This window comes from Thunnus albacares, chromosome 7 (genome assembly GCF_914725855.1).
Source record: "Thunnus albacares chromosome 7, fThuAlb1.1, whole genome shotgun sequence".
In the NCBI taxonomy this organism is placed as follows: domain Eukaryota; kingdom Metazoa; phylum Chordata; class Actinopteri; order Scombriformes; family Scombridae; genus Thunnus; species Thunnus albacares.
Genome location: NC_058112.1, coordinates 5,173,984 through 5,200,420, shown reverse-complemented (window position 1 = coordinate 5,200,420; position 26,437 = coordinate 5,173,984). Strand labels below are relative to the sequence as shown.

General features: G+C 39.9%; 1 protein-coding gene across 2 annotated transcripts in view; it reads right to left on the bottom strand.

Annotated features, from left to right (window-relative positions):
* Nucleotides 1–233: 233 nt before the first annotated feature.
* The window catches only part of ranbp10 (RAN binding protein 10), a 33,328-nt gene continuing 7,124 nt past the window's right edge, over nucleotides 234–26,437 (bottom strand). The window contains exons 2-15 of one of the 2 annotated variants that reach the window (XM_044356295.1): nucleotides 23,116–23,227; nucleotides 17,918–17,970; nucleotides 11,513–11,680; nucleotides 11,349–11,371; nucleotides 10,397–10,581; nucleotides 9,504–9,616; nucleotides 9,072–9,180; nucleotides 8,723–8,871; nucleotides 8,350–8,566; nucleotides 5,497–5,636; nucleotides 5,176–5,327; nucleotides 3,235–3,346; nucleotides 2,579–2,720; nucleotides 234–2,025 (exon numbers count right to left, since the gene is read on the bottom strand). In XM_044356295.1, the coding sequence (XP_044212230.1) occupies nucleotides 2,590–2,720; nucleotides 3,235–3,346; nucleotides 5,176–5,327; nucleotides 5,497–5,636; nucleotides 8,350–8,566; nucleotides 8,723–8,871; nucleotides 9,072–9,180; nucleotides 9,504–9,616; nucleotides 10,397–10,581; nucleotides 11,349–11,371; nucleotides 11,513–11,680; nucleotides 17,918–17,970; nucleotides 23,116–23,227 (1,664 nt within the window). In that variant the 3' untranslated portion in view covers nucleotides 234–2,025; nucleotides 2,579–2,589. The remainder of the gene's footprint in view (nucleotides 2,026–2,578; nucleotides 2,721–3,234; nucleotides 3,347–5,175; nucleotides 5,328–5,496; nucleotides 5,637–8,349; nucleotides 8,567–8,722; nucleotides 8,872–9,071; nucleotides 9,181–9,503; nucleotides 9,617–10,396; nucleotides 10,582–11,348; nucleotides 11,372–11,512; nucleotides 11,681–17,917; nucleotides 17,971–23,115; nucleotides 23,228–26,437) is intronic. The other variant, XM_044356296.1, reaches the window with a different exon arrangement.

The following is a 26,437-nucleotide window of genomic DNA, read 5'->3' as shown; positions in this document are numbered from 1 at the left end:
ACATTTTAGTATCAATAATAATTTATTACATTATTTCACAAGTTCTTGCTTTGATTATATATTTTACTCTGTTTATTCATATGATTATCTATTTCATCATGTCTTAGTTTTTAATCTTGCATGTTTGGGACTCCATACAAAGCAGCTGACAGCGAGGATTGGTTCATAAAAGATGTGACTATAATTTTTATGCTGTTGGGGGCTGGAAGTGGTCCTTGCTAGTTTTGTTGTTACTGATGTGACCACCTGAACAGGAGCAAGAAATAACTTCTGTGTAAAAAAAAAAAAAAAAAAAAAAAAGACTCTATAAAAAGATTCTTCTTTTCTATCTTATTATCATGTTATTGTACAGGTTGTAAAGCCTTCAGGGACAAACTTGTAATTTTGGTTTCTTGAGGTTTGTGGGTGTTAGAGAAATGGAGGGGTCTGTGTGAGAGGGAGGAGATAAAACAACACACAGAACTAGTTTTCACAACCTTTAGGTGGTTTGAAATCAGTTGCCCAAAATGAAAAAAAAACACTGTCACTTAATTATCAAAAAGGGCACCCTCAAATTAAAAACCTTCCTGTTTGGCAAATTGTTTTTCATCTACGTATTTGAAATTCTAACAACACATGCACAGAGCAGGTCAGGCTGTGGATGATGTAAAAAGACTGCAGTAATGAAATCCCCAGGGGTAACTTGACTTTTAGACACACACGCACACAACAGTGATTGTTAGTCTGCCTTTGATACTCATTTTCTCTATGCTGGCATTAAGGTGACCATGATAATAGTGTTAGGTTCTGTCCTGAAAGTAGGTGCAGCTGTGCCTGAGCGCTGCCCCCTGCAACAAGATCACTGATTAGTCGATCCTGTAGTCGTTACAGTAAAAGCAAGGCTCTAACACCTCAAATATTCCAATTGAATCCCTTGTTATCACTTTCTCGCCCTGGTCAGTGTTTGCCACTGTTACAGGGGCCAGACCTTCAATTATATATATATATATATTTTTCTGCTTACACAGGAGATGTTTTTACAGGATGTGTCTTGTTCTTTGGCTCTCAGTATTTTATTCTTGAAATATTATATAACCATAATTTAGGAAGGGTTTTGGCAACAAAATACTGCTTTTTAATTTTAAAACTTTGTGGAATAATTTGGGGATCATTTGGCCTTTACTGCATCAGCCTTGACCACAGCTAATTATCTGCGCTACACCATCAGAAGTGTTTTTCATGCTGTGCACCCTTTCGCTCACTCACCTAGATCTATTTCAAATGGAAACACCAAACCTACCCTCTATCAGCACATAATGTCCTACCTCCACCAGAGTGACAGTTTGACAGCACTGTCTTGGTTAGAACTTGAAGTCTGACAGCAGCAGTGTTAATAGACAATGCAAGTAATAATAGTGAAGCAGCAGCTTTTGAACCCTGAGCTGACCGCATGAGCATATTATTTTAATGTCTCTCAGCAGACAGTAATTTATGGGTGCAGTTATAAGTGTTCTCGGGATTTTCTACTACAGAATCTGTCTGTAACTTATTAAGAGATGATATAAAAAACCTCAAGTTTTGTTAAAGTGACCTACAGTTGTGGGGGGGTCACCGTGGTAACCAGCTGTGGGTATTGTGGTCTGTGATATGGTGTACAACGACAACAACATGAGAAAAAAAAAAATACTGAACTTAGGGAATCAAAATCCAACCCATGAAAAACAAAAGAGAAAAGGGGGAATTACAATTTTTTTTTTTTTGTCCCGGATGAGCACAACAAACTGACGGAAAAAAAAAAAGAACTAAAAAATGGCTAGATAAACATAATAATAATTAATTATCTTTAAATAGTGTCACACATTTCTTTATTTGATAATACTAAATTAAAAGGAAGCTTTCTTCTCTGCTCTCCTCCGCTCCTCTGTTTGTGCCGCTGGCTCGGTCTGACGGACAGCCAAACACACCAATCACACGCATGCTCTTTCCTCCGTCGCCTTGACAACTACCTGCTGGACATGCCTTCTCTCAGTGCTACTTAACATTAACCTGCGGAGAGATGGGTAATTGTCTAAGCCAGGTAATGAATGAATTACAGTAGCATGGTCAAAACAAATTGATTTCATGAATGTACAGAACAGATACACTGCTTTGCTAATTTCACTTTTGTTTGCCAGTAATTGTTCTTTCTCTTAATGTATATAATGTATGATCATGGTGAATGTTATACAAATGGGTTTTATTGTATGCATGTATGCTCAATGTAAGTGATGATTCACAATGAGGTGTTCCACTGCAGGAAAATAATGGATGGAGACGGAGGTGGTTCACGTTGTGTTCTACCCTCCATCCATACAGGATTTCCAATTATTATTCCATTAGCTTTTACATGCCAATTCTCACAAGTTGTTTATCAGATAAAATGAAACAGGAAAGCTGAAAATCAGCTAATATGAATATCTGTAATCAGTTTGAGTGATAGGAGTTAAATCATCCCCACCAACATTGTCTAAGCATCAGTATTGTTGCTGTGATTTAAGTATTGTCAAAATATTGTGCGTGGCTGTGGTATTAATGTCTCGTACTATATTAACATACTCACCTGGACCTGGGCTAGTGCAAAAAGTTGTCTACTCTGGCAAAGGAGCAGGAACCAGACCGGACTCGGGCCATGAGCTGAACACACTCTGTGGCCTGACCCAGCGCTAACATCAGAGGAGGCTGCTTGGGCAGATTTTGGGACTCTGGAGCAGAAAAACAATAAAGAGTCAGAGATGGATGAAATGTACAAGTTATAACGTATCGACAATGAGTGTATCTGTGCATGGGTATATTAGTCTACTCCAAATGTTACTATCTTGCCTTTATTCTTGTATACATTGAATATATGTGAGCTACACATGTACTTGAAAGCCCCCGAACAGCTACTAAATGGACCTTAAAGTGATACTGGTTTGTCAATGGCTGTTTCCAAGGTCAAGAATAAACTTTGAAACTTTTAATTTAAGCCAACATTCATGAAGTACTCTGAAAAAAATGGACACGTGAACATCTACAGTTCCATAACAACTGAGCAAACTCCAACTGCTGATGAAGCTCATTAAATCAAAGACAGGAACAATGTCAAGTGTTTACTTTCTTTCTGCCACATGGCTGTTACTGTAACACTGTTACTATGGTGTATAGTTAATTGTACTTTGAGGACATATATGCCTATCAGTATAACAGCCAGTGTGTGTTTGTGTCTGTGTTCTTTACCCAGTATGGCGCTGTTGAGTGCGGAGCAGAGTGATTCTCTCTGCGTGGGGTCTAGCTGCTGGCCCACGGGGCAACTCCATGGATCTGAGTACGCTAGCAGGCTGAATGCATCCTACAGACATAGACAGACAGAAGCCCATATGATCACAACACAGCTGGAACAACACTGCAGTGTAGACATTTAACAGCTTCCTGGCTTAGACTAATTATGTACCATCTGGCCATAAAATGACCTTGATCTCATACTGCATGTTACATTTCTGGGGACAAAGTGAAGCATTGACTGATAGTTGACTAGACATTACTGCAAATTAGCCACGCATGAGGAAGACATTGTCTCGAATGTTTTTGTTTCCAAATATATATTTCTGAATGTTTCTGGTTAATCTTTGGTCTCCATTATAGTGATACAAACTGCAGCATTAATTATTAGTGTTAAGTTATTACTAAACACAAATTATTGAGCCTATAAGACCATGCTATGTCTACAGGTCAGCTGTAGGAATAAGGCCACCAGCTATCACTGTTGTGTATTTCTCATAGTGTTGCACCTACTGAGACATCACTGCAGTTCTGTGCAGCTTTTAGCTAATTGTTTACGTTCTCTGGCTTGCACAAAGACTTTAAGGTTGGATATCATGACTCTTTTTCCCTGTGACTGGTGCATATATTCATACACCTAACAAGCTAACAACCCACATTTTTAATGAGGAGTTAATGGAGACCAAACCAGAGCTGGAAGATAAGTGGATATTGGAAATAATGATCTCAAGCCAGCAATGATTTGCGAGACACTGTGTTCAGCTCTCAGTACTTTTTGTAACTGAATCTCTTTGGTTTGAAGTTGAGTTTCCTGTGTTGCTGTTTGTAATTTCAGATATCTGCCTTATTTTACAGTTTCCTGATCGCTTTTGGAGCAGTGTTAAATTTCTGCTGATGAAAACATTTCCTGTTGCTGCTTCAAATTAAAAGCTTTCCACTGACAAACTACTGGGAGGCTTTTATTATGATGAAGTCATAGGAAATTTAATGTGTTTATCATTGAGTTAGCAGAGCTTCATTTAGCGGTACTATTCTTCAGTAAAACGGGTCTACACAACAAGATCTGGAGATATTTGGTCGGTGGCTCAGTTATAAATACTGCAGTTAGGAATAATAAAAGTAGAAACAGCCATAGTGAGATGTTAGATGAAGAGCTGTAGATGACAGGCTCTTAATGCATTTTCTGCAAACCAACACGTCATCATGGTAAACAACTCCTTTTATGCAGTGTGTCAGCATGGATCGACTGCTCGCAGCATGGCTCAGTGCGACTATCTCGGCTACCATGGAAAAACCCTACTGGTCAGGTGGCCAAAAGCATGACTTAAGATGGGGTTGCTCTGCATCAGCGCTGTGTTTCTGTCCCACATTGGTCATCAGTCACTTAATGCACCTTTAAGACACTAATGTTGACTAATGACTAATGTAACAGGTGCTGGAAATATCACTTTTTAAAGAAGAATTTCAGTATAGATGTCCTAGTAAATATGTCCAAACTCATGATTATGCAATTATTACAAAATTTATATTAGAAAACAGTTTACAACTACAGTAAAGCTCCTTCACAGACCCTTTAATGTTTTGCTAGAGACTTGTTCTCAGACTGGCCCCTTATAATTCAGCGGACACAGCCTGCAGTACAAAGTAGTTTGAGCCTTGTCCAGTGCACCGGAGAACTGGGACAACTAACAGTTTGGACACTATCTGCTTTATTACAACACATCCTGAAATCAGAAATCGCTCCAATTCCTGCAGCGTGTACAGGCCGCTGCCATCAGGATCTTAACTGCTGCCAACACAAGAAATCTCTTCAGCTCAGTTTTGGCATCGCTTTAATCTGTTGTAGCACAGCTGTTTTGTTGAGCTTGTGCAGCTGCATGTGCGGTTATGTGTGTTTACCTGTAACATCTTCTTGTGCGTGGCGTTCTTGCCGTACTCGCGGCACAGCTGTTCGTTGAGCGCCTGCAGCTCCCGTCCGAACTGGATCATCCTCTCTGTGGCTGCCTGGTTGCCTCCACAAAGCTGTCTACTATTGTTGTAACCCTCGTCTGCTGGCGACAGACACACACGTTTACACACGTTGAATGTCATGTTGTGGTCAATGTCAAGTTGGATGTGAGAAATAGGAGGGAAATGCAAGAAAGCAAAAGGCGAGGAATACAACAAAGCATAGAAAAACTAAATAAATAAGGAGAAGTGTGTGTGCATGTGTTTGATTACCTGTGACCCCATTTCCAATGCTGTTGTCGTCTGGTTGAAGAATCTCTTCATGTTTGTACGTGCCATTCATGATCCGTGCTGAGGAGCTCTCAACAACCCCGTTGGTATAGTGCTCTGCTTCTATCTCCATCTCACTGTCACTACAAACATACACACACACACACACACATTCAGAGAACAAAACATGAGTCCATTAGGGCAGGCAAGTGTTTAGACATCCAAATCTAAACTACTAATTCAAAACTTAAAATAGCTGAACGAGGGATGTGGCTCTTTAAATGGTAGTTGTAAATACTCTTGCTAAGGTTTCCAACTGGTGGTGACTACATGCTCTTTACACACTGTGCAGCAGTGATTTAAAGCACTATAGTGCAAGGCTACATCACAGCCGGGTGTGATCACAAGCACAACAGACCACAAATGACCACACCTAACTGTGATGTGGTCAGACTATCTTTCAACTCACAGGCATGAGTGTATTTACGCTTTTCCTCCATACAGGGTTGAGAGTGTAGCTACTTTAACAGTGAGCAACTGACACACCCTGGAGTACACTTCTACATCACTGCAGCAAGGTGAGAAGTTCAAAACAAAGGAAAATTCCCCTGTTTTCAGTTAAATAAGTAAAAAAATAACTAAGAAGTTTACAGAATATGATTAAACTTCATAAATATCCATCTGATTCCTCATTTTGCTTGCTGTGATGTCACAGCAATGAAGTCAGAATGTAAAACGTTATAACTGACACAGTGACGTCCAGAACTACAAAAATTAGATCCAGGATATAAGAATGGATCTGTCCTCCCATGATGCTACAGTGCAGCAGTTTATGCTGCTTAGATCCCTGTTGAGTCCTATCATGAGATCTTTCTACTTGTGCACCATATTGATAAGCAGGTCCAATATGAATTAAAGCTGTAAGCAACGATGATCGGGCCCTCGAACGTTCATGCACGTCGAGGCATGCTGCAATTGAAGAGCTGTTATTGCGGGCATGTAGATGTCTTCAGGCCTGGACTCTTATTGGATGTTGCATTAAGGAGTTAAATATCACTTCCTGTGTCCAGTATGTGACTATGTGACTTTGAAATTTTATAGGGGGCGCTATTGAGCCATTTTGCCACACTTATGCTCAAGATCCATAAAACATAACTGGTCACCACTTCTGATGCATGTGCAAAGTTTCGTGAGTTTTCGAGCACCTTTAGCCCCTCAAACATGCGATTCTTCTTTTTCAGGAAGAAGAAAAGAAGATTACAATTACAATAGGGCCTATGTACACCTCTATATACTAAAAATATACTCCTTAAAAGAAATGGCAGTAATATGCACTCACACAGCGTAAGACAACATCTAACTGAAACTTTGCAGAGAGGAAAATGGAATAAAAGTAAAATAGCTCCTGTTTTTGCCAATAGAGCAATTGAGCTGATTTCCATAACTGATCCAGAAGAACACAAAGTAACGGTGCAAGCTCATAGATGCTGCCAAGGTTCTTGTTAATGGTTTTATTTGCTCGCAGTGATTACATATTAATGTCTTAAAATGACTGTGGTCGTGATTTATTGAGGACAAACCATCCCGTCCTCTGACAGTTTGTTATTTTCCTGACTTTGAAATTCCCTTTGCCCATCTGTGTGGTATTTTGGTGTCGAGCACAGAGGGCACGCAAATGAAGCAGTGCAAAGCGAGCTGTTGGTATTTTGGTGCAAATTTGGTCTTAGATGTTGTGCTGAGAATAAATGTGTGAGAACATCTGTTTCTGTGTATCACTCCGCTGCCACTTTGGTGATTTTGTTCTCAAGAGCAAAGTAAAGACTTGGAACAAATAAGCAGATATAACAAACTAATGCATAGAATGTAAATAAACTATTTTAATGTCGTGTTTAAATCAGCATCAAAAACAACTTTTAATGTGGTTAAAGCAGGGATGTCAGTGAAGCAGTTTTATCTGTTGTCCACAGCTGCTTTACACTGCATGAAAATCTTCTCCTTTAGTTCCTTAAATCACAGGACAGATATATTAATAAACGTGCAGCCTCTGATTTGAGAAGTGATGCACCAGAGTGTAGTGCCATTACACAGCTGTCTGCTGTGTTTACTTTGATAATCACATGCAAATGACAGTGACCTCACACACTACTGGTCGGTTATAACTTGGTATGCAGCCTGTGTATGTGGGAGGTTTCTGATGACCAAGGCTCAAACATAATAACAACTTTTTTTTAGAAAAAGAAGTGTGTCATGTTCTATTCTTGAATAGGATTGATGTGATCATATAAACAGCTTCGCCAAACTATTTTGTTTATTATTGCTGGAAGATTTATGATGCTGTGTGTTCACATCCTAACGATCTGCTCCATCCAGACAGCAGCCAGTTCTTCATCTGTAGAACTGATGTCGTCATGCTTCTCTGTGATCGGCACAGCTGTTTCAGAGCTATGAGACCAGTGATGTGACTGGCTGAGAGCATATTTATTAATCACCAAACCCTCTTCTCTATATTCACCTACATCCAGACCTTTTGCACTTTGTGCTGCGGCACATACATGAACCAAAATAGCAGGTGCACTTTGAGACGCCCACACAGTCCGTGTGCCCAAGACCTACCATGCTGTGCTGGGAGTTGCAATTGAGCGAATAAAATAGATCCTTAATGATTAACTGTCAACAGAACACTGATAATACTGAGCATTATCTGTGACATCTCTATTTATTTATAACCATATTGTGAGTACCTGCTGCATCTGATACCAGTAGCAACCCTCTCCATCATACACCTTATATGTTAATTGTAAAGGCTCAATAGGTCTGGCTTTATCTGCTCTAAATCAAACTGACAGTGCTTCCTACCTGGTTTCCTGGGTGCTGTTGGCGCTGTGTGGCTGGCTCTTGGTGGAATCAGAGGAGTTGGATTCGGAGTAGTTAACGGAGGAAGGGGAGGAGGAGGTGGAGGAGGAGGCAGAGGAGGACGCGCTGGGGTATTTGACGCTGCCGCCGCCAGCACCGCCATGGCTCTTTGATTTGTTGGGGGGGGTCACCCCGTTACTGCAGGTGGGGCTGTCTGCTCCTGGAAGTGGAGGGTGATGGGGTGGTGAGGAAAAAAAATATGTCTCATTTCTTAAGGTGACTGGGGAAATAATTTCATTTTATTATTTTATTTATATTTGTGCATCATGCTGCTTCTCAGAAAGGACAAAAATTTGGGAGAAATGAGCGTGCGTACCTCCGGTGTGCAGGTGTGTGTTGCCGGCTCCGTGGCGAGGGCTGAGGCTGGGGGAACCAGGGTAACTGTCCTGGGATTTGGGGGAGCGAATGGTCAAGCAGCGAACCTCACTGTCTGTACCGTTCACCATCTCCACGAACTGACGACACCTAGAGGATTAGGCATATTGGTGTTACTGGTTTTTACTGGAAAACTAAGCAATCAAGAAGCTTATCATACTTTTCTGATGAAGAAAACTATGACGGCCATGGTTATGGTAGACTAGAATTGTTTGGCTTTACAGATACTTAACTGTTATGACATCTTTTGTCCTGCGTCAGATCTATATCTTTAAAACATGCCAACTTACTTCAACATGAATAGTAGGTTGGGGTTGTGTTCTAACAGGCCCGGATAAAGTTGCTGAGTGGCTTCTATGGCTTCACCCACCCGTCCTGCCAGCACCAGCTTCTGTATTCCTGTTAGACAAAGAAAGCAGGATGTTATTTACAGTGTATTGATCAAGAGGCACCATGATTTCACAGCAAACATTAGATATAGACCAATGTGTCATTCATAGAGACCGCACGTCAATAAGGGCAAACAATATCCAATGAATAAGTCCGTCTGGATTCCCATTACTGGATTTATTCTATAGCAAAAATAGGCTACTACACCTTCGCTAGATAAGTAGAGCAAACATTGGTGGTGCTATTAAGATGAAATGGTGAGATGGTCAAAAGAAATGAATGAAATAGTGTGTGTGTGTGTGTGTGTGTGTGTGGTTGTTTTGTTCACTCACTCTGTCTGTTCTTTATAGATGTCTGGTCCTCTTGTATCATAGTCTCTGTGGCTCTGGCGAAGGCTGTTGCGGTGGCACAGTACCCGTGGTGCACCAGATAGCTGGACACCATACTGAAGACAAAAAACCAAAGATAAATTAACGATTTCAATGAAGACATCACATGTTTTTTTCTCATTGGTAATTCTGAGCTCTTTAAAGGGGTATTCAATCAAAGTGTAGGTGTGGAGTTTGTAACTAGACCTAACGCACAAACAGCAAAGACAAAGAGTATGGGGAGCCAGTGTTATGAATATCTTGAATTTAATTGTTGGTTTTGCTCTGCAAAAACATTTGATCACACCGGGAAGACAGAAGACACCGATGGAAAACTAGCAGATAATATGATACTATATAATATGATCACAACGTCCCCGGTTTGGTTCCGGCCAGGGAGCTTTAATGTATTTCATCCCCCCCCACCATCTCTCTCTCTCTCTACTGTCCACTTGCATAAAATGCCCTAGAAATACTTCATCAGTCACAATGCAGCTGATATGGCTGATATAGGAAGATTTCAAACTATTAAATGTGAGTAATCATGTTTTCATCAGCTTCATCCATCACCTTCATTTCCGATGGGAGCCTGCAGTCTCTGTATGCTAATTCAAAACAGTGTCATGTTTTGTAAAATTGAGTGTAAAATGTACCACTGTCAGATTTTGCTGCATATGATTTAATGTTTTTCTGTTGAGCCGCTACATGCTATCATTTTCTCAGCTTTCAGCAGATGCTTTAGTGCTACATTATCACTCAGAACAACAGAGTGGCCTGACAGTGACAGGTATTGACAGGTATGTGTGTGTGTGTTTGGAGAGGTGAAGGGAGGGGAGGGGGGGGGTGATGAATCTTACTTCTGCAGGACGGCCTGCCACTCCCCAAGCCTCTCTCCTATAGGGAAGCGAGCGATCATGCCATGGATCTTGGCCCGCCATTCACTCATGTAGTCCTCAATGTCGAAGACAAATGGCTGCTGGCCAAAGTTTGCGTCTACAATCTCACCCGGAGTCTGAAGCCCCACGGTGGGGTACAGGTTGGGCTGGTAGAAAGAAAGAAGAAGAGGAAAGAAAAGCAGTCAGGTTTTGATTAATTCATAAAAGTCTATAAAGTCTTCAAGTATCAATATGAACAACACAGACATTTACAGTCCTTTATTGGATCAATAGAAAGCCTCATATTTCAGGTTTTTTCTGTAATGGAAAACTGCCATTGGATAAACAGGCTGGTTAATGGCACGAGCTGTGAACAAGCTCTTTACTTGATTGCTTTTATAGAGTTCAGTATTAAATTGTGTCTTTTGGTGTATACAAAGCCACCGGCAGGGTATGAAATTAACACCAACATCAGTTTAAATGCTCTTTAGGTTTGACAGTGGTTGGTAACTCTATCTGCTCAGGCTGCCACTATGGCCAGCAGCCAACTGTGATTTTGAGTTTCTGTTCTATTCTTAAAACCAATTTGGCTGGTAAAACCGTTCAAGTGGCTTTTTTTTTTAATGTTACAGTTACTGCAGCCAATGGACAAAATAAAAAGGCTCTTTTCCAACCCAATTGCCAACATAAGCTGCAATTAGATATGGACCTGCGTGGTCGATATCCATTACACAGTTTGTTACATTTACAGAAACAGTATGATAAGCATCATGTGGGAAAAAAAATGTGATTATTTGTTTAGAAATATACTGTTTATTTTCCACAAACATTTTCAAGGAGTATTTTTATGCTTGCCAAGCTGCTGTAAAATGAAAAGAAGACCTGTACTGTTTGGTATATTGTGGATATGGTGCTGTAACATGATGATACTTACAGGGAGGTCTGTGAAGGCTACACCTAAGAGGTAGAAGGACAAACAGTTCAAGTTAATATACATAACAAGCTATCAGTTAAGCAATACATTATTACATCACACAATTAAAATTCAAATACATTTGCTTATACTGTCTATACTGAATAAACATCATCTTCACCAACCTAAACTGATGCCATTTTTGGTGTAAAAGCAAGTGTTGTTGATGAGGTTAACACAGCAGCCAATCACATCTCCCGTGGTGAATGTTGGGCCGTACGGTTGGCCAGTCCCGGAGGAGCAGAAGGAGTGGCCGTCATCTCCATGGTAACCGTATGAATGTTTGTCCCATCCTGAAATAGGACAAGGATTAGGATTAGGTTTTTATTTTATACTTGACCTCTTATGAAAAAATGTTTTGTAGATCAAACATGTATGACAGCAAATTTGTAATGAAAGCAAAGTATGTGAAGCACCATTCTGCTTCTACTGAAACATATACTGCACATATCAAGTGAGAGCAGCTCAGTATAAACAGTCTCTGAGTCCAACGGAGCAGCTGAGGTGAAGTGACTTGCTCGAGGTCACTTGAGTAGTTGCTGCTGGAGGAGGGGAGACAGTTACTCATTCACTTGTGCTGCTCAGATTTTCCCATCTGACTACCACTGCCTGCAGGGCATCTCATGAAAATTCACACACGCACACTCACGTACGCACGCACACACGCTTTCTGTTTGGCATGTGGTGAAGTGCACTGCAATGACCAGCAGGGGGATCTTGTCTGTGTAAAAGAAACTGGTGAGTCACTGCCAACAGGAACAGCAGCACAGGAGGCTGAACTAGGAGTACAGGACATGAGGGAGAGAAGAGGCTGTCATGATTTGCTCATTTAATTCCCAAAGTTCTTGTTCCGTCTGGTACTGATGCATGAGTATGTAACTGTGAGCTATTTGTTCAGTCAGATTGTCTGCTTACTGTTATGGCTGTACAGTCAAAAATAAATGATTCTGTATGCTGCATGGTATACAGTGTGTGCTAACACTTTTTCCTAATAATTTCCTCTTAAGTTTCCTGGTCAGAACCATGTCCTTTTTCAGTTAGATATGAGAGCGAGTTTTCCTTTCAAATATTTTTTCATTTGCAAGATTTCTATGGGCCCGAAGAGGTGAAAGTATCCAGTATTTTACAGGAAACTAGAAATACCTCCACTTGTATGTATACCTCCGCTAACCGGTCAAGTTGCAGTTTATATCCATGTCTGTCCGGACTCATAATATTTGTAGTAAAGACTTTGAAGGAATTTAATAAAATCTTGGCCAATAAAACTGATTCTGATAAAACTCAAAGCTGTAGCCATGACAGTAGACAAAGCTTCAGATATGGATGTTGCTGCAAAGACACAACAAATACTAAAACATGGATGCTTCACACACATCTTCAACCCGGCAGCACAGAAGATCTAAACAATCACCACAGATTCAAGGTGGGCACCAATTCAGAATGTGACCAAATGTGAAATATGGTCACAATCTCCCCTTCTGTTCCTGAGTTATGGTGTTGAATAATGGCCAGAAAAGCGTTACTGAAGAACATTATGATGTCACAGTGAAGTTGACCTTTGACCTTTTGGATATAAAATGTCATCACTTCATCATTTTATCTTATTAAGACATTTGTGTGAAACTTTGTCATAATTAGCATATGAATTCTTGAGTTATGGCCAAAAGCGTGTTTTGTGAGATAACAGTGGCCTTGAGCTTTGACCACCAAATTCTGGACTCTACAAACCTTACAAACACTGGATCCAACATTTCCCATAATGCAACTGGATAGCATCTTTCATGAGACCTTTTCTGCCTCCTAAATGTCAACTTCTTTCAAACCCCTCCTGAGTTTGTAGTGCTGGATTTCTGTTGAAAATTTTAAGCCTCAAGCCCCAAACTGAGATAACCCTGATGACATCAGTGTTATTTTTGCAGCTTTCTGAAGCTGCCTCCACAGCCCTGAGGACCTTACACAGCTGTAAACAAGTGAAGTGAGTTTTGCGTGTAAAATCGGTGGAATGCCCCCTAAATCATCTTGCGACACTTCAGATTGATCAGATTTATCTCAGCACCCCTAGATTGGGAATCCAGTGACCTAGAGTGTCTTTTAACTAGCTGAAGATGCAAAAATGTCGAATCTGTCGACAGGCAAGAACAGAATTCAATACATAGAATCATAAATTATTAATGAACTGATATTAACTGGGTTTAAAAGCAGCTATTCATATTTTACCTATATAATTACAACCACATTACTTACAGACCTGTCAAATAAACCCTTATATTAAGTTTAGTGACCATAGGAACCATCAAAACCACAAAAATATTGCATAAACAATTTGCATGACCAACTGATAAAGCATTAAACCTCTGCAGATAAGGGAGAAGCTTCGTGCACGGCATGTGCCACAAACCACCATGATGACATAACCTCAAATAACCTTAATATATTTATATGCCCGTCTTCTGCTGTAAAGCAATCCCTGTAGGATTACATGTGTACAGTATTCTGTCTATCCATGAGGAATATATTGACACCAATATTGATCTGATGCTGAATACCACCTCAGGATTGGCATTTACTGAAAAATTCTGCCTGTCTTTGAATGTAACATCTTACTAACAGAGAAAACAAGATAGATCTCAGTCACTTTGGTCAAGTGAATCTAAATTGTCTCTTGTGTCTTGTTTAACAGATTAGATCGTTCTATCTATATTGTGATTTCAGTTCAACAAAGCCGACAACAAAGCGACAAGTCTCTATAGCAGCGTTCTTCCACATCGAGACAAAACAACTGGCATCAGAGATGCGCTTGCAGTTGTTTGGATGACAAGTTCGCCGTGCCTTAAGTTCTACACTAGTCTAGTTTTGCGGGAAACTCCTCTTCCTGAGCTGACCGGGCTGGAACAGGAACTGAACCCGACAGACAGCGTCGGGCTTCAGCTCGCTGCCGCTCTGTCAGTGTCTCTCCTCAATCACAGCTTGTCTGCCGTTGCCAAAAAGCAAAGCGGGGGTTAGTGAAAGTAGGTCGTGGGTGAGCCGAGATATTAGATGCGTACTTGTATATGTGTATCTGTGAGTATGTAACAGAGTATTAACCTAAGCCAAACGTGTGCATCTGTGTTTGTGTTTGTGCTGTGTGTACTGGGGTGTTTCTTCTAACTTGGGCGCCGCATACTGTTCTGTCTCTCCATGTGTTCTTTTGTGCATATGTGTATATACTTCTGTGTTTGTGCGTGTGTGTGTGTGTGTGTGGTGAGGTATTAGATTAATCTGCTGACAGGGATATTGCCTCTAAAGCCAGGCTCACTGCTCCAACATGCTAATGAAATGGGCAGGCCTCCACAGCAGGATCAGACACAGAGGTCAGCAGGGGAGAACATTGTACTATTAAGGGACACACACACACACACACACACACACACATACTGTAGATATATAAAGACACACAGATGCATGAGGTCACCGGGAAACACACACAGGTGCAGACAATCAGAAAGTGTGCACACACAGACATACTGTAGATGCCCAGAGGAGGAGCGGGTACGGACGCAAACAAGTACACTCACAAACGCAATCTGTCAGTCCAGGACACACACAGATGAATCCACAGAGTTCGGGACAAACACACACACACACACACACACAGTGGCACACAAACACACTGAGTCAGTCAGAGTTAAGGCAATCAAAAGTAATCTGTTTACCAGGGTAGTACTGCTAGGATTCCACTATTGATCTGTAGTGGAATCCTAGTAACCCCGAATATTTTCATAACTAATGTGTGAGCAGGTTTGGAAAACGTGTCCATACATGCATCGCTGTTCCACGCTGTTCCGCCCTTTGTGTGACATTTGACACATGTGAATCAAGAAGAAAGGAGAATGAATGATCTTTGTGTGTGTGTATGTGTGTGTATGTGTGTGTGTGTGTGTGTATATATGTGTGTGTGGATCTAGACTGTGCTGAACTGGCCGCTCTGGTGTCCACAGCATTCCACAAACCTCGGCCACTGGACAGATCTTGACTAGTCAATAAGCAGGTCAAATGGCCCCAGACAGAGCTGGAAGCCCCACACAACGTGATTGGTCAAAGCGGAGGAGTGGTCTGATTAGTTGGGAAAGTCAAGGGGCTTTAGTCAGGCTCTCGGGCCGCTATATGGCCACGATGCTTCCGCCTATGTCATCAGAGATCGCTGAGCCATTCACGGATGTCATTGTATGTGTATGTGTGTGTGTGTGTGTGTGTGTGTGTGTGTGTGTTTGTTGAGAGTGTATAGGGACGTGGTGGGTGGGGGGTTGAGGACACAAGAGGAGAGATAAATGTGGGAAAAAGAAAAAGAAAGATTTCTTCTGTGCTTTGGACTCTTTCCAAACTCACAGCAATACATAAAACAATCATGTGACAGTTTATTGGCAAATAACTAACAGATAGTCAGCGCACAATAAATGTTTATGAGTCAGTAGACAAAGGCTTGAATAACTGATACAATGTCTGGTTTTTTTATTAAATCTTTATAGTAGCACCTTTGTCCTCTGGCAGTGGATGCAGTGAACATGGTGTGAATACAGCTTTATTCACACATGTAAACAAAGGAACTGGAAAAGGGCAGCGTGTATAAAATGATGGCATTTGAAATCAAGAAAAGAAAGTAGTGGTAAAAGCTGCTTGTTAAGTTCAGTTCAGTGTAATTCATCATGACATTATTTCATCTTTATCTTGGTAATTAATCGGTTCTGCCATGAAGACTTTGGTTTAGTCTGATGTTTATTTGATACTCTTTGTTTTGGGATGATTTCTGAAAAAAGGTAAGGTATGTACAAAACACTTTAAAGAGGAACTCCACTTTTTTACACATTAAAGTCAGTTTACTTATAACGAGGAGTGGCACTCAGCCTGTGGAGACAATTGTATGTTGTCTTTGGCGGCTCTGAAGGCGCTGTCTGTTTAAGAAAATAACTCAGATGATGTCACCGTGATGTCATGGCTTGGAGACTACAAGTTTACAACAGAAAGCCTGCGTAACAAACTGGGTGTGTGGAGTTTAAAACTTGTGGGCATTTACCAGAAAGGAAATGCCTAACAAAGGATGATATTGAGTTGCATTATGGGAAATGTAGGATCCAGCAGTTTTAGAGCAAAACGTGCATGCTAGACAAATAAATCTAGATATCTAGGCTTCTGCCTTATCAATTTTGAGTATTCTTTTTTTTAATTTGTCTCTCACAAGTCCCCCAACTTTATGTAAGTGAAATACTAAATTGTTAGAGTATGCTTTTAAACCTCCTCTTTAAATATCCATTGCTTTGTGTTGGGCTTACTTTCAACATAATTTCATTCAGGTGCCAATAATCCAGTAAGTTTTGTGGTTATTCATATGGGGTCATGTGCAGATATACTGAACACTCTGTAATTTATAATTCAAATAATACCAAATCTGAGTACAAGTTTACACTAATATATTTTTAACATACCTTGTGAAATTGTATGTGGAGAACACATTCACGAAAATGCCGTTAATATGCTCAGACTAAAAATATTTTCTACAGAGAATACAGTTTGAGCAATCTTTACAAATCGAGAAGCCATGTTGGTCTTAGGTCACATCAGTCTGAGGTCAGACCAGAAGCCCAAGTCACCATCATCTGTCTCTGATCCATATGACTGCTCGCTGACATGTCTCAACATGTTCTTTCAGCAGCTGTCGGACTGTTCAGACTGAATCCACAATCCACATCCAACTACTATAGCAACGCCACACGTCCTCATCTCCTGCCTTCATCCTCCCAGTCTCAAAAGTGTTGGCACTTCTCCAGCTACTTGCAAACTTTCACTGATCCTCAAAATCAATTTCAATTTCAATCAATTTACCTTTCTATCTTGCCTCCACAAACTCCAGAAGTGCATCAACCTAACCAACACCTGAATGAAAACAGTTCATCGAGCCTTTTCAGATGACTAACAAAACCTCCAAATGCTGTGATGTAAAGGTTAAAGTAAACCCGCCACATATACAGCACTGTCAATGCTTGATTGTAATTTCAACCAATGGGGTTGCAGGGCTAGAACTGTGAGTCAGTAAGTAATTAGAAAAGTTCAGGGTCAAGGTATTGACCAGCCCCTCCAGAGCTGCTTAATTGTACTGTGCAGGCCGTTCTGTGTGTAACCAAACTTGAACAAAAGAAGGGAGCGCTGCAGGATGTTTTTCTTCTCAACTTGCCAAAGCACTGGTCCAATCCGACTGCTAAGTGGTTGAAATTCTGGCACCAGCCCAGCAAGCCAATGTTATTGCTGGACGTTGGCGCGATGCAGTACTCCCCATACACTCTGTTCATGTTGAGTAACTTTGGGAATCCTTATTTCACCCCCATCTCACTGATTGCTCAACCCACAGACTCTGTCCTGTTGTTCTACTATCCATGTATCAATGCATTTTGATATCCACTCACCCAATATAACATCTTTAAATTAATTTCAGCATCTATCTATCTGATCAAATGTCTATCTATCTATGTATGGTATGGTGACAGTCACGTGTTACTCACCAGGCAGTCTGTTCATGTTGACTCCTTGCGCAGACAAGCCGATACCCATGTACCTACATGAGACAAGAGAAGAAAAATACAAACTGTAGTATATTTTACACATCTTTACTTAGCATGCATCCACATTTAAACATATCTGTATTCACTTCAGAGTTCTTCTGACTCCAAATTTAGGTGTTTAGGAGTTTTCTCAAGTCAGCTTTGAAAAATATTCGGATGATATTTTGATGGGTGTTAGTTAAAGGTAACTTTGAACATACTGTCTCTGATCTCCTTTTATATCCCAAATGTGTGGACGACTGCAGAGTGAACTGCCTCCAAGGCAGTCATAACATAAAATGTGAGAGTGAGAGTTAAAGCCTAAGGGTCAGCAGTGACATCATAAGTCCATCAAACGAGGATAAGTTGTTGGCCTTCTTCCTTTTCATGTAAGCAAGCTTACGAAAGCAAAGTGAAAAGTCTCTTTGCTCAATAGAGGGAGGCATCAATATTGTCAGTTGAATGCGTTTGGAAAAGTCTCAGTCCGCCTTGGTAATGTCATGCTGATGACATCGAATCACAGTAATACATTTTGGGTCTGAGCTGAATGGATGGCCTTATTCACCCATTTCCTTCTTTTTCCTCAATGACATTTTGGGATGTAAGAGCAGGGAAAGACACTGATGTCACATCACCTAAGGCTGTGGACTGGAAGATGTTTTGATGAAGTTGTCAAATAAATTGCATTGGGAATGGGACAACAACCAGAGTAAAAGAAAAAAAAGTCAATATAATTTCTGCGGCTTTGACACAGATTTCATTATGTAGTCTGCTGTTACTAAAAAAGTGTTTTTCCGATAGGGGTTAACCTACTTGAAAAAATTGACAAAACCATCACTCGAACGATGGAAACACCCAGAAATGTTCTGTTGAGGCAGTGAAAACAACAATAAAGACAACCACACTATGCTTTCATATCTTATTGCAGGATACTGTTAGAGTCAAACTTAATAAACCATACAGAGATATTGGTCAGCTCTACAAATATAACCTATGCTGAAAAAGTCAGTCTAAAATCCTCCTCTTTGCTCCCCCAAATAAGAAGATGTACTGACTGATGTGCACTATGTCAGAACACCAGCAATTACAATTCTGCTTCTCACAGACTGACAAGAAAAACATTTTCCATAGACAGTTTATTAACTGTGTTTCCGCTAATATTATTTACAGTAAATGTTGATCTGTCCCTCTGGCAGTGTCTCTGTTAGTCATCTCAAAGTAAGAATATCTGAAATGGCAATTTGCATGGGTAATACACTAAACACAGTCCCCTGTCATCATTCATTTTGTTGAGCTGAAACAAGTTTTCTCTCCATGATTTAGAGACACTGAGGTCTGAGAACTGAGGCCACAGTATTGATACTTTTGTGTGTGTTTTTGTTCAGAGGTCAATTTCATATTTTCTTCTAAAGCCCAATTTCATTGGCATGTATGTTATTGTAGTGGAATGTCATGGCATTGCAGTGTTTCCTGATATGTCGCTTCTTTCTGAAGAATGAAAGGAATTTCATTTCATTTCATTTCTGCAGCGATTCCATGTCAGAACTTCAATGTGGATTCCATATGTTGTTATGTCCTACATTATAGCCGTGGTGTCTCTCTGTCGTTCAAAACGTCTGGTTGATTTGAAAGGATTTCCTGTTTGAATCTAAGGTAGTTAGTTTCACTCCAACATTAGTAACCTTTTACACCACGGTTTTGCATTGAGCTGCTCAACTGGAACTGTAGAGTACATTATGTAACCTGAGAATTTAATTGGGGAGGATGGGGAAGAGTTTCAGTTCCAGTGCAAAGTAAAGGTCAAAAAGTGAGTTTTGAAAGCCAGAAGTTTAAGCACCTGGCAAAGTGCAGTTGCTGGTTCTGATCAACAACCCCATCAATCCCAGCAGATGTTTTAGCTAAGGGCAGTTATGGTGGGGGTCAGCAATTAGGTTCAACCATTTTTTTTTTTAAATTTCATTTCACTTTTCATTGAGAGGCCTTTAAATGGTGAAGGGGAAACTCAAGCCTATATGTTTTGTTTACTTCTTTTAATTCATTTAAAAATAAAGTTGATTTATAACACTGGTTAGGATTGTATCTGACGGCAGATGTCATTTTCCTGATTAGTAAGTGTGGGCTAACAGAGTTACAGTTTATTTGAATACTCATTTAGCTAAAAATGACTCATTAGTGAACATATGTTCTGTGTTGCAGAACATATAACTAGAAATGTAGAGAGTGCTACTTTATTGGTTGTCCACACATGATAAACAGTGGCCTGTTTCATTTATGGTTGAAAGAAAAAAAATGGTATCAACACACCATTTGTTAGACCACCACCTATTTGTGTTTCGAGAGTCAAGATTCTTTTATTATCAAATGCAGCAGGTGGCAACATTGAAGGCAGTGAAATTTGGCTTCTTTGAGCTCTAGTTCCAATTAGAGTATGAAATAAATACACACAATTATAAAAAAAAAGGAAAGAAAAGAGGGAGATGAAATATATTGCAGTGGTGCGCAAGTGACGCAGTAGATTTGTGAAAATGTATGTAAGTTTTGATGTCAACTATGAAAGAAAAAACTTCTGCTGGAGGGCCGGACTTGGCCCATGGGCCGCTGTTTGCCTACCACTGCTATATGGCTTGCTGTACGGCTCCTTTTGAAAGTGAAGTGTTATCCAGCACTGATGAATTCGATTTCAATTCAGTTTTAAGGGAAGGTGAACTTTCATACCATCCCTAGAAATACCCAGACCCCCATGATGTCATCTCTTCTGACAGCCATTTTGGAGCAAACAATGGCTGGATTGGTTTAATCATGGGGGGAAACACTGAATTAGCATCATAAACTGTAGTACTGAGTGTTAATAACCCTTCCTCTGGTCAACATATCTGCATTAGCAACAGTACAATGAAAGGATAAGTACTGTTAACGTAGAATAAGTTTTCCAGTCTTACAAACAAATACAATTTTACTTGAATCATCAAAAAACACTCACAATTAGTTAAAAAGGCTATTCTACCATGCATCTCTGTTAGATGTTCCTTTAGTTATGTTTTCTTTTTACTCTTTTTTATAGTTCTTTTTTTTTTATCCGTTTTGCCTGTGGCTCTTTCTTCCTTATATTATGTTCTTTTGAGATGTTCTTTTATGATTTATTTGTCATATTCCCGTTTCTGGAATTAGCTGGGCCAAATGTCACACTCAGACAAATTCAATTTTTCAGCTCCATGGAACCTTGACAGGTTTTGCCCCTCAGATTTGATGAGGCAGGTCTTGTTGCTAAAGCTGCCATTTTTTTGGGTTATAACATCCCTGTTTTCACTGACGCAGCAGATGAACAAAAGTTTAAATGTCTGCCACTGTAGATGCAACTCTGCATCAACAGTGGCAGACATAGCATCAAATTATTTGGGCAGCAGGACAGCTGATGCATATATTGGCAACAAGACGAGTGAGACCACGCTAATGAAGGTTGTGAGTGACATATTTAGAGTTGTATTTGGCAATGATCTTGGACCAGTGATATAAAGATTGCTGTTTTCATGCAGACTCAAGGTGAGGGAAATGCTGCTGAAGCAAGTTCACAAATTTGCAAGCCACCACAGTGCCCAGGCCAGGGATGTCTGACTCTACCAGAACAACCACAAGAAACAAGTATGAGCAAAGACAGGGCACTCACGTGTGACATGTTTGACACATTATGGAGGAAAATACAACTATGGAACTACAGGCACGCCTAATCAGCCTGAAAACATTAGATTTCACATTATATGTGTAATTTATTTGTACTGGGGGAGATGATAACAATCACACAATATACCAGGTGTGGAAATGTGTGTGGAAATCTGAGGCAGATTTCATGCATGCACAGATTTAACGTGGTAACATACTCAAATTTAGTATGTAACATTCAAATCATTAGCTTGCTAGCACAGTGGCTCTCAAACTTTTTCATGTTAAGGACCCCTAAACTGATACAATTTAGACCACAGACACCCATCCTTTAAGATTTTTGCTTTTAGATGTTTTACTACAGAAAGTATATGAAGCCAGAACATTCTGTCAGTGTGTTACTTTTGGATGGAATTATAGTGAAAATAAATTATTCTCATTTTTGCTGGGAAACCCTGGAATCCCCTCAAGGACCCCACTTTGAGAACCACTGTGCTAGCACACTAATGATGGCATATTTACATTCTAATCATGTTTACAGGCCGACTTTGACAATATTCAGCGTTTAATGTTTAATGTGCCATAACATACTGTGAGCATGATAAATGCTAATATTTAAAATGTTAGTTTAACATTAGCATGTTAGCATGTAGTTCGATAGTTGTATTTTAATCCACAATGTATCAAACATCTCTTTATGTTAGTGCCCTCTCTCTGCTCATCTTTGTTTAACATTAGCATGTTAAACTAACACCCCAAATGTTAGCATGCTAATGTTTAGCGTGTTAACATTTAGCAAGTTAGCCAAAATTAGCATGTTAGCATACTATGACAATATTATTGTCAAGCCTAACATCTGCATGTTGGTATGCTACAATAGTATTAATCTCAAAGTACAACTGAGGCTGAATGTTTAGTTTTAATACTGAGATAAATTAAACTTTGTGTCAAATTATTACTAATTAATAATGACTTATTGTTTGTTGCTATAGATTAAAATTTCCATATAGTCACATACATGTAAATGACAAAACTTAACAGTAACTCCTGGAAAGCATTAGATTTATGATGGAAAAATCCACAAAAAGGTGGATATTTTGGTGGATTTGCTCTTAATATCTAACAATAACAATTAGCTTGTAGTCACTGTTGTATGACATCAACTTTTGGCAGAACAGAGGGTCTGCACATTTAGCTTATAATTAAAAAATCAACATGACTCCTTTGATAACATTCTCAGAAAAGAGTCAATGCAGTACAGGGGTCCAGGGGCCTCTACATGAAGCTGGGATAGAGCAAAGACAACAAAAACTAGTAGCAGGAAACACTGAGGTAATAATGCTGTATTCATTTTTAAATAAAAGAAACAGATTTTTTTTGTTTGGGCACAGTGCAGTGTTTGTTAGGAGTGAAAAACTGAACTACTGACCTGATGCTAGAAAAAGTTATCATGGGACCATGGGGACACATGGACTAAAGCTGACAGTGTAATATCTGCTTACCCATCTCGACCTTTGCTGACAATCTTGACCTCAAAGTAGTAGATCCCACAGGCAGCGGGAATTGGATGTGTGGCTCGGACTGATGCTGCGTCCTTGTGGTTCTTGCCATGGCCTGCAAGAGGGGAAATATGAGGTTTACATAAGCAAAGATACAATATGATTTCACATAAGGAACGAAGTCTTCTGTAGTACAGCGAGTCAACAAAGCCTATTTTGAACAGCTGGAAAATGCGTTGTGAAGGTTTGTGGTGGCTTGAGTTCCACTGGAAAGAGTTAGGCTGACAGTTATGTGACATAAGCCTGCCACTTCAATTATTATTTAACTGGCAAAATGGAGATTCAGATTATCACTGGCCTGTATTTGATTGCTGATTTTTTGCAGTTTCACCCAAAAGTGTTCAGCACTTAACACATCAATGTAAAAATCTAATATTTGTGCACTCCATTGCCTGTATTGTCTTGTGATATGACAGACTTAACAGCACTAACTGGATTAAGCATCTTCAAAATGGTAGTGACAGCAATGCAGCAAGCTTTAAACTGTCTATTCTCTGAGAAAAAAAGTCAAGTGTAGTAGTGGGATTTTTGAAAATGTAAGATGCTGGAAAAAAATCAACTATATCCTTCTTTGTTTTGCTAAAAGGACATTTTATGCATTTTCTATGTGCCACAAATTCAACCTAAGAAGAAATTACATGATGCAAATCTAGTGTCGACTTTGGCTTTCCACAGATTCCCTCATCTGATTATGGCATCAAAAATTTCTAGGTTTAATCTGATCCAGCAGTAGAGGTAGGGCTTTCAAAACACAGGCTGCCAGCTGACCAGAGGCTGACTGCCCTCTGTATAAGCCAAAGCACAGTGTCAGTGGGGGGTCACTTGTCAGTCATGTGACAATGTTATGTGGCTGTCTGTACTGATCTACTGATCTTTTATCAGCTTTTATTTTCCTATCCTACATTTACCCTTGGGTGTCAATGATGAGCAAGTTCCTCTTTGTAACACTTAATTTTGGAGAACCACTTGTCAATCCACTTATCAGATTAATTTTCAAAGTGACTTTTGTATAATGAGATTATATATAGAATTGATTTTGACTAGTCAGATGTGTCGAAATATGTTGGGTTAGAGTGTACTTGATAAGAGAACATCCACATTTGTGTGTGTGTGTGTGTGTAATGATAATAAACTTTATATTCAGTCTGCGGTTAAGATGTAAACGACAAGGTCAGAGGGCTCACGTATTGCGTCTGGACCAATTAGATTCAAACACAACAGTCATTACTGTCTGTCATTCTTTATTCAGATGGCTGCTTATGCAATCCCTCGGGTCATGAGAGAGAGAGAGAGAGAGAGAGAGAGAGAGAGAGAGAGAGAGAGAGAGAGAGCGAGAGAGAGACTACCGTGTTCAGTAGTGTGTTGTATAACTGCTATCTAGCCTCCACAGAATGCATGTACGTCTCTGTTACATGTAATCACACCATTGAGTGAGTTCACCTGCCTTGATACATAACAAGTCATTGTTACTTCTCTGGGTGTGTGTTTGTGTGTGTGTGTGTGTGTGTGTGTGTATTTGTATGTGTATGTATGAAATGTAGATAGGCTGTAACCTTACACGAAGCAGCTGGCTGTCAGCAGATACCATGAGGCTGTTGCTATTGGAAGCAGTAGACATTTAAGTCACATGCTTCATGTATGTCATGATTTATTCGCCTTAAGTCTGTTTCCATTGCACTTTGTCATTTTTTTTTCATTAATACACTAATATTCCCACCTCAGCCAAGTATAAGAATGTTTTTTTGTCAACTTTTTCCCCCCCAGCATTTCAACTCAGATAGAGAGACTGATTATTGAAGCTCAGGCCAACAACATAAAGGAAGCTGAGAACATAAAAGACATTCACAGTAATGATCAAATATGCTAGCTGGCCCTGCCACACAGTGATGACTAACAGCACAGAATGAATGAAACTGAGCTGAGTCCATATTTGGCTTTAACATGCATATCATCTGTATTTTTTAAATTTTATGTAACATTTGAGGTTTCCTGATTCATGAACTCATCATCAAATTATGTATTTACGGGGTATAAATGTGGATATTAAATGGTTAATGTAATACTGTGCATATTGTACCATATAATCTAAAATACAGATAAGCTTGTGCATTAATGTCACCAAGGTAAATCGACCTTGAAGTAAAAACGGCCTCGGAACAACCGAAGAAATTTATAGAGTGACCGGACAGGTAAGCATGATTTATGATAAGATTCAATTCTGCCTGTTCTGTGACTCCACAAATCTACGGTGGTACTGAGGTGTGTTATCACATGTTTATTCATGTCACCGGCAGCATGCCTGTACATGTGTGTGTTTGTGTGTGACTGTCTGGTTCAATGGTTGCAGCAACATTTATGCAGTCTATTTTTAGCTCCTCTTCGTGAAAACGAGTCCTCAGCAGGCCAACAGGTCTCTTTACAACTGCATAGATGGGTAGGAGAAATGGCTACTACATTTAACATCACCCCATATAATCTACCTATAAAAGAAGGAGTCTCTGTCTGTGTGTGTCTGTGTCGCTTTTCTCAACAACCATTCATCCGATCTACTTCACACTTGACGGGTGTATTGCTGGGGACCCAAGGAAGTGCAGAGTCAAATGTGAAGCTGTTTAGATAAGAAATGTTAAAGTTATCATTAAAAGATCTTGACTTCTCTGATATGGAGGCTGCACAGATGCATCGCTGCAACCATCAACTGTATATAAATATGGACGACATGACAGTTGCCCAAAAGTGAAGCCAAAACATCTCAATCACCTCCTTCTGGCTGGCTGCAGTTTAGGTCATAAATCCCGCCCTCTCCATTTTAGCGAATGGGACATGAGCCAAACTAAAAAAAATCAAAGTACGCGTCAAATAAATTTTTCCCAAAGATGGTTTCCGTCATTTTGGGTAGTTATCACACTGATGTTTGTCCAAGCGCTCATTTCTCTGATAAGTTTGTTTTTAATTAGTTATTTGACAATATAAAAATGTAGTCAGACTGATTGACAACTGTGACAGCCGCTCTAAAACCTCCGTCAGCCCAACTTTACTGCACAGACTCTGGCTCCAAAATTGCACACAAGCAATATAGCAGCTCTGGGCAAGGAGGTATTTTGGTTTCACTTTTGTGTATTATATGTGTGTATTCATATGTAAAAGTTCCGCTCTGCAGGTTTAACTTGCTGCAAAAACTCATTAATATATCTGAACTCTGCATACCTGCTTCCGTCACGTCTCCGACTGCTTCCACAAACACATGTGGACTGAACTACTTCTC